Source organism: Hyalella azteca, unplaced genomic scaffold (assembly GCF_000764305.2).
Source record: "Hyalella azteca isolate HAZT.00-mixed unplaced genomic scaffold, Hazt_2.0.2 contig5880, whole genome shotgun sequence".
Classification (NCBI taxonomy): Eukaryota; Metazoa; Arthropoda; class Malacostraca; order Amphipoda; family Hyalellidae; genus Hyalella; species Hyalella azteca.
Genome location: NW_025936059.1, coordinates 269,866 through 278,426, shown reverse-complemented (window position 1 = coordinate 278,426; position 8,561 = coordinate 269,866). Strand labels below are relative to the sequence as shown.

The 8,561-nt window shown below is 40.4% G+C and overlaps 1 protein-coding gene across 1 annotated transcript; it reads right to left on the bottom strand.

Annotated features, from left to right (window-relative positions):
- Positions 1-6,360: 6,360 nt before the first annotated feature.
- On the bottom strand, positions 6,361-7,976 carry LOC108665909. Its single transcript, XM_018152710.1, has 4 exons — positions 7,725-7,976; positions 7,131-7,273; positions 6,692-6,963; positions 6,361-6,586 (listed from the first exon to the last, which is right to left on the bottom strand). The coding sequence occupies exons 1-4, from the start codon at positions 7,816-7,818 to the stop codon at positions 6,361-6,363; spliced, it is 735 nt and encodes a 244-aa protein (XP_018008199.1). The 5' UTR covers positions 7,819-7,976.
- Positions 7,977-8,561: the final 585 nt, after the last annotated feature.

Genomic DNA, 8,561 nt, shown 5'->3' with positions numbered 1-8,561 from the left:
GTCGGGTCCTGGTGCTTAAAACGTCGCCAGTTTTTTTAAACTTATTTCCATGTCTTCTGGTCCAAACTCGATGTTCTCCAGCCCTCTACCGCCTGGCAGCTCCTGGCGAACTTCAATTTCATTCTCCTCCCTTGAGTAGCGGGGGTTACTGAACACTGATTCAAACTGTGATCCCAGTAACTCATACATGCCATGGTCATCTCCTACTACTAGCCTCTGTCTAGCCTGGCAAATCTACTAGCCTCTGTCTTCTCATATCACCAGTGGATTCAGCTATTTGTTTATTTAACCGCTTGCGTTTTCTCATATAAGGATTCATCGATCTCTCGGAATGCTGCGGACTTTAGGCCCTGTTTTTCTCGGGGTATGACGCACACATACTTATGCTAGTTTCTCACACAGTTTTGTGTAGATTTCCTCAGCATTCATCTCGTGGAACTCTGCTCTCCAATTGATTTCGTCAATTTCATTAAAAATTGCCATCCAATCCGTTCTTCGATTGTTGAAGTTAAGTCCTTCCAGTCCCTCTTGGGGTATAGACCTGGGCCGGGTTTCAATTCCAATTGTCGTTTCCACCATCACTAAGCGATGGTCAGACAGTGAGGTATCTTCAACCCGGACGGCAGCCACCATTCTTTCATTATTAGTAAAGAAGAGATTGAGAATATTGTGTTCTCTTGTCGGCGACCGTACCTGCTGGCTGAGTAAGTGTTCCGCAGCAAACTTCACAAGTTGGGCTTCTTGACTTGTGTCGCGGTCATCGACCTGCAAGCCGTCAGGGCTTGTCCAACGGATTCGTGGGAGAAGAGAGTATAGAATAGAGTGGGAAGAGAGTATAGAATAGAATAGAAGTGTCGGCATTGAAGAAAATAGGCCCATGGCCTGTTGCCGTTTCTTGAATTTTTCGTGACTTGATTCACAAGGGATCCGGCCTTTGGAACCCGACCTTTCCATAGCTGACGATTGATTGAGATAGCTGCTGGACTTATTGCCTCCGTAATTTGCTAGGCATTTTAAGACTGAACATATGCTCCTGCATAGCTTCGTCTGGACTTATTGCCTGGTCCGTAATTTGCTAGGCATTTTAAGACTGAACATATGCTCCTGCATAGCATCGTCGAGTCTGTTCTTGAAGACGTTCATACTCGGAGCTTCAACGATGCTATCAGGGAGGCTGTTCCACATGTTGGTGACTCGAAGCGAGAAGAAATGTTGTCCCATGGATGTGTTATATATATGGATGTGTTATATGTAGCACATATAGAAGGAGAGAGGCTTGATGGAAGTAGAATGTTGCCAAACGATGGAAATGAGTTTTCTCCGGACTATTCTCATGATGATATGCTAATCATTAATGAGTATTAATATGATAAACATAAAATTATTGCTATGTAGCGAGATCCGCTACACTGCCTCATCAGCTGACTGGCTCACCTCCAGCCGTCTTATCAACGCATCGTCGTCGGCTTATCGCTCAACTCAGCCTTATCAGGATACACTGAGAGAAATGGGTGGGTCTGGATGACCCACTTTGATGAGTCAACCGCGTCCGAATATCGATGCACTTTTTCGACTCACTTGCCCCATTTGTGGGTCATACTGACCCATTAAATTCCAGGCATGACTCACTTGTGACGTCAAATCTCTTATGACGCCACCCGTAGCATGGATACGTAGTTAGCATCTGGGCGTCAGAGCGATTTAACGTCACAAGTGAGTCATGCTTGAAATTTAATGGGTCAGTATGACCCACAAATGGGACAAGTGAATCAAAAAAGTGCATCGATTTTCGGACGCGGTTGACTCATCAAAGTGGGTCATCCAGACCCACCCATTTCTCTCAGTGTAGGCGAGATGAAGGTCATGTTAAAGATGCATGTTCGAGATTAATTAATGTTGGCGACATATATTCGCGGTATAAGATAGTGTATTCATGATGGTGATGCATGTTAGTGTTTGATTTTAGTGATGAATTTTAGAGATACATGTTTGTGGTGCATGTCAGTGACACATGTGAGTAATGCATGTTAATGAAAATTTTTGGTGGTGCATGTCAGTGACGCATGTTTGCACTGCATTTCAGTGATGCATGTTAGTGGTGCTTTTTAGAGGAGCACGTGAGCAATTAATTTTAGTGGAGCATGTTAGAGGTGCATGTTAGCTTTGAATGTTCGTATTGCTTTTTAGAGGTGCAGGACTGCAGGTCAGTGATGCATATTAGCTACTCATTTAATGGCTAATGTTAGTAACGCATTTTATTGATGTTTTTTAGGGGTGCATGTAAGTGGCGAATGAAAGTGACGCATTATAATGGTTAATGTTAGTGGTGTATGTTATTAACGTATTTTAGAGGTGCATGTTAGTGACGCACGTTCCTGATACAGGTTTGTGGTGCAAGGTATTAATGAATGTTACTGACACATGTTAGTGGCTCATGTCAAAGGAGCATATTAGTGAAAAATGTTTCTATGGCATGTTAAATGTGCATGTTAGTGATGCAAGTTAGTAATGCATGTTAGTGACTTATGTCAAAGGTGCATGTTAGTGACAGATTTCTGTATTTCATGTTAGTGACACATTTGTGTATTTCATATTAGAGGTGCATTTTAAAGATGCATGTTAGCAACACATTTTAGTGGTGCATGTTCATAATGCATGTTAATGTTGCACATTAGTGACGCACGCATGTTAGTGGTGCATGTTCATGTCTTCATGACACAGATAAGGGCATCAGCAGGTCCTTGTTGCCCAACCTACCCTAATCCTTGATTTGGTCACCGGATGAACTTATTACTACCTTGAACCTAACCCCAGGCAAGTGTATCGTACACTATGTCGTTTATTATATGCGATCTAATTGCTTAGTATATCAATTACTCAATCACACCTACATGTACTTGTATGCAAAATGCACTTTTTCCGATAATGAAATATTATGGTGATGAAATGTTTCCAATGATTAGGTGTTTGTTCACCGTGAGCGATGCATGTTGGTGGTGATGCTCATCTGCGACGCTCATCTGCGGCGCTCGTGAGTGGCTCGTTTTCTTAGTATCTCCCCACGTGTCCTTTTCCCCACGACCCTCAGCGCCTCCTCACTGTGGGAGTCCCCAAGAGGCGGCGTTTTTTTGGCCATTCATCCATCCATCCCTCATCTCCCCACTCTACATTGGCCCTCCTTCGTCCACAAGATCCTCCTCTCGTACGCACAAGAGCCATGGCACTAGAAATCATAATACGAAAGTTGTACATCTTAAGTAATGCAGCTAATCATGCCATCCTTCCATTAATATGTGGCCGCAGTACCCACTCTTAAATCCAACTCGTAAAAACATTCAATTAATTCTAGAGAGCCTGGCACAGAGACGTATGATGGTGTTTGAGTTCATTTATTTGGCTGGCATCAAGTAATTTAATCCTTCCTGTGATTGAAACCTTGATATTGATTGATGCAGGAACAGTTGTTCTTGAAGCTCTGCCGGAGAGCGCGGTGGGAGCGCCTGTCACCAGGGGGCGCGTCTCCACGGCGGCAGCTCGAGTCTCGGCAGGACGGCACTGTAGTCATAACATGTGTCATAACTCATAACATCATGCAGTCATAACATGTGTCATACAGTTAAATGAAGTGTGTCATACAGTTAATTGAAGGGTGTCATGCAGTTAAATGAAGTGTGTCATACAGTTAAAAGAAGTGTGTCAAGCAGTTAAATAAAGTGTGTCAAACAGTTAAATGAAGTGTGTCATACAGTTAAATGAAGTGTGTCATGCAGTTAAATGAAATGTATCATACAGTTAAATGAAGTGTGTCAAGCAGTCATATGACATGTGCCATACAGTTAAATGAAGTGTGTCATACAGATAAATTAGGTGTGTCATGCAGTCATATGACATGTATCATTCAGTTAAATGAAGTGTGTCATACAGTCAGTGGTGGGCACAGTTCCGCTAACCGCTAATTAGGGAAGCTAACTGTTTCCTTATTGGATTAGCTGTTCAGTTAACTTTGAAAACCTTTATTGGACCAATTAGCTTCCGCTGAATTTAGTTCCGCTAACTGGCCGTCCGCTAAAAACGTTTAAAAATCTCTGATTTAATGCTAAGATCGTAAGCCGTGTGCCACGCCCACACTGACGGCTGACTACGTCATCATCTGTTTGTCAGCCAATCACGTCTTGTGTTACTGGCAGTAACACAAGACGTCCTGTACTGCAGTCCTCTGGTGGACGCAATGCTGGCAAGCATCACGAGAAGGTTTGGGTCCCTCCTAGAAGACAAGTAGTGCCAGCTGGCAGCAGAATTCCACCCCAAGTTTCGCCTGTTCTGGCTTTCGCCTGTTCCGCAGGGTACAGAAGGCCATGGAGACAGCCCTGAGGGAGACCGTTGAGGAGGGCTGCAGCACCACCAGCAATGACGAGGATGGGGAAGATGACTTCTTCAGCAGCATTACTCAGCCCCTGGAGTGCAGGAGGAGCCACTGGTCACTGAAGTCCAAGGCACAGAATTTGGTGAAGACCAGGCTGGAAAGCAGCTCGAAGGAGGAATTGACTGACGTTGCCTTCTTGGGCAAGCAGGTGTTGATGAATCTTTTCGTTAAGTACAACACAGCCATCTCATCCAGTGCAGCAGTTGAGCGCCTGTTTTCCATAGGCAAGGACATCTTGAGTTCCAAGAGAGCCACCCTGTCAGATGCCAACTTTGAGAGGCTGATGTTCATGAAGGGCAACAATCATCACCTTGAGGAGATGAAGGCGAAGGGCAAGCCAGAGTAAAAGGAGTGTGTAACCCTGGTGTAACCTTAATATTTGTTTAATAAACTGTATGTTGAATGTCATCTACTGCCTAATTTCATTTGTTCATTTACTTATTTATGTTACGTACATCTTGATCATCATCTGATCTTGGCATGCTACATCTTTTTGGAAAGCTCCTTTTCAAGGCTTAAAGTTCAGCTCTTTAGGCCTGTTTTTCAGAGTTCCCCCCCCCCAAAATTAAGCCAAATCTAAATTTATATATTAAAAGTTAGCGGTTAGCGGCAAATTCCGCTATATTTTTTGGTGATTTATCGGTTTAGCGGTATCGAAGCTAACTTTTCCGTTAGCGGATTAGCGGCTATCAAAGCTAATTTTTAGGTTAGCTGTGCCCACCATTGCATACAGTAAAATGAAGTGTGTCATACAGTTAAATGAAGTGTGTCATGCAGTTGAATGAAGTGTGTCATGCAGTCCTATGAAGAGTGTCAGGCAGTTAAATGAAGTGTGTCATGCAGTTAAATGAAGTGTGTCATACAATTAAATGAAGTTGTGTCATACACTTAAATAAAGTGTGTTGTACAGTTGAATGAAGTGTCATGCAGTTAAATAAAGAATGACATGCAGTCATATGAAGTGTGTCATATAGTTAAATGAAGTGTGTCATACAGTTAAATTAAGTGTCATACAGTTAAATGAAGTGTGTCATGCAGTTAAATGAGGTATGTCATGCAGTTAAATGAGGTATGTCATACAGTTAAATGAAGACATACAGTTAAATGAAGTGTGTCATACAGTTAAATGAGGTATGTCATACAGTTAAATGAAGTGTGTCATACAGTTAAATGAAATGTGTCATACAGTTAAATGAAGAGTGTCACACAGTTAAATGAAGTGTGTCATGCAGTCCTATGAAACGTCATGCAGTTAATTGAAGTGCGTCATGCAATACTATGAAGTGTGTCATGCAGTCCTATGAAGTGTGTCAGGCAGTCCTATGAAGTGTGTCATGCAGTCCTATGAAGTGTGTCATGCAGTCCTATGAACAGCTGTCTCTTATACACATCTAGATGTGTATAAGAGACAGGTGTCATGCAGTCCTATGAAGTGTGTCAGGCAGTCCTATGAAGTGTGTCATGCAGTCCTATGAAGTGTGTCATGCAGTCCTATGAAGTGTGTCAGGCAGTCCTAGTAAGTGTGTCATACAGTTAAATGAAGTGTGACATGCAGTCCTATGTAGTGTGTCATGCAGTCCTATTAAGTGTGTCTGGCAGTCATATGAAGTGTGTCCTGCAGTCCCATGAAGTGTGACATGCAGTCCTATGTAGTGCGTCATGCAGTCCTATGTAGTGCGTCATGCAGTCCTATGAAGTGTGTCATGCAGTCCTATGTAGTGCGTCATGCAGTCCTATGTAGTGCGTCATGCAGTCCTACGAAGTGTGTCATGCAGTCCTATGAAGTGTGTCATGCAGTGCTATTAAGTGTGTCATACAGTTAAATTAAGTGTGACAAGGTTGATGCAAAGCTTCCTCGCACATTCACGTCCCAACAGTTAACATCTTTCGATTTTTCACCACTTCAATTCCTTACTTCTGTATTTTCAAGAGGACATTTACATTGAAATNTCAACGCTTGGCGACAATGTAGTAGACATTGCGTCAGGTGCACTATCTGTCACTCTAACCCTCTTCAGGCGATCTGAGAGCGTGCGACGCGGCACATTGAATATCCCAGCAGCAACTGAAGCAGGAAGCCCTTCACCCAAACATGCTGCCAGAGCTTTTTCCATGTCATCCTGGTGCCAGCGCCTCAACTTCACTCCTTGTCTTGATAACATCCTGAACATGAAATAAATCAATTTAGAATCGATTTCACACTTTTTTTACTTGTTATCAAGATTTTATTAGTCAATATTTATTACAGTATAATGTATAATTATTAACCTCTTATGCAAACTCTTGTTGGTAATCTTCTTTTGTTTTTTTCTGCAGGGCTCCTGAAGTGCAGGTGACGATGCTCTTTTTTCTGGCCTGTTCTTCGACATTGTGCCTATTGCATCATTCAAGCTGCACTGTACACGAGATGTCACTCCAGACTCACAACTGGAGAGTTGCTCAATCAAGCTTGCTTCCCTTGCAGCTCCAAGACTCCCAGTAGGAGGAGAGAAGCCAGCAAAATAATTTTCTGGCTTCAAAATCTTGTGGTCAGAGTCAGTCTACAAGAAAATTACTCAACTGATTAAATGGACGGAGACAAGATAGTAAAATATCAAAATATGGCCAAAATAAGGTCCAAGTGGAAATTACACTGTGTTTGTAAAATTTTTTGTAATTAATCAGACACAATCAAATTACCACTGAATGACTAATTTGGTAATATTACCTGTAAAAGGTAGTCCATTGAGTCTTTCTTCAAAGAAATGTCATCACACTCTTCCTCAGGACACAAGCTTGTTGTCATTTTTTCGTCTTCCTGATTTCTGAAGTCAAAGATGCTATGTGTGCCAATCAGGTCTTCAATATTATCTGTATGAATAGTTGGTCAGTTAATCAAAGCAGTGGCATTCTGTTTTTACACATATATACATTTTTACTTTACCACCTTTTCAATTTAATCAGCATATGCCATTTTGTTATTTAAATTATTAAACAGGTCTTAAAAATCAATTGAAATATCCATTGAAAACATCACTCTTTGGACTGTTCCTTAAAATGAAAATTCAATTCTGGTTAGACTCAAGATTACATAATATATAAACTATTTTTAATACAGGGTGTTCATTTTTTTTCCAAATACAGAGAGTTTTATGAATTCCACTGATTGATTGAGTAGTTAAAAAAACACAAAAATCAATCAATGCAATGTCTAAAGTCTTGTAATTCATGATATAAATTAGAATATAATCAATGAATGTTTAATTGAGCTCAGACAACATGCAACCCACAGATTAAAATGATCCAAGTTTTTTATCCTTACCTTGGACTAAATAAGGTAGGTCCATTTCTTTGGTGCCCATTGGTTGACTGGAGCACAAGTCAGGAAAAGATCTCACTATCTTATCATCAGTCATACTTTGTAGCAAAACTCATGATTGCTCCATTTTTGGCCTTATGGGCTAAGCTCTTAAGTTGACTCAGGAATTATAAAAGTAGTTGAAACGTCACAATGAAACTAGATAGCACTCTAAGTGAATTCTCAAAAAATAATTTCATATTGGTTCTGTAGAGGATGCAGAGTTCAAGAAAGGGTTAAGTGGATTAAGATCATATCCTTTCCAAATGATTTTATAACTGGCATTATGTTTTTTATAACTGGCACGTGTTTTTTAATCAACAATGAAAATAACCAATTATATATCAGATCAAAATTGAACAAAATTCATAATGGGATTTGGAACATTGTTAAGTTTGAGAAAACCACATATCAAATTTGTTCAAATCGAAATGAAAATTTCCTACTTTTATAACAAAATTTAATTGAACTTAATATCTTTCAGGCAATTTTTGCTGGTCTCATAGAAAGAAAATATGTGAAGAATCTGTAGTACAAGACTGTTGTTTGATTGTAATATCCTGACAGAAATGTGTCTATCAGAATCATTATTAAAAAAACAACTAACCTGAAATGATATTGATTTTAAAAAATGATGATTTAATTTCATTTCACAAAAAAAAGTTCTTACACATCACCCTTTACTGAACAAAAAATTTTGTATTATTTTGAATAAATGATGAATTCAATTGCTATGAGAAAGGTTAGAAAGGTCATCATCATAGTTTGTGGCCCACCTTAGTTTGGTCAATACCATATCTA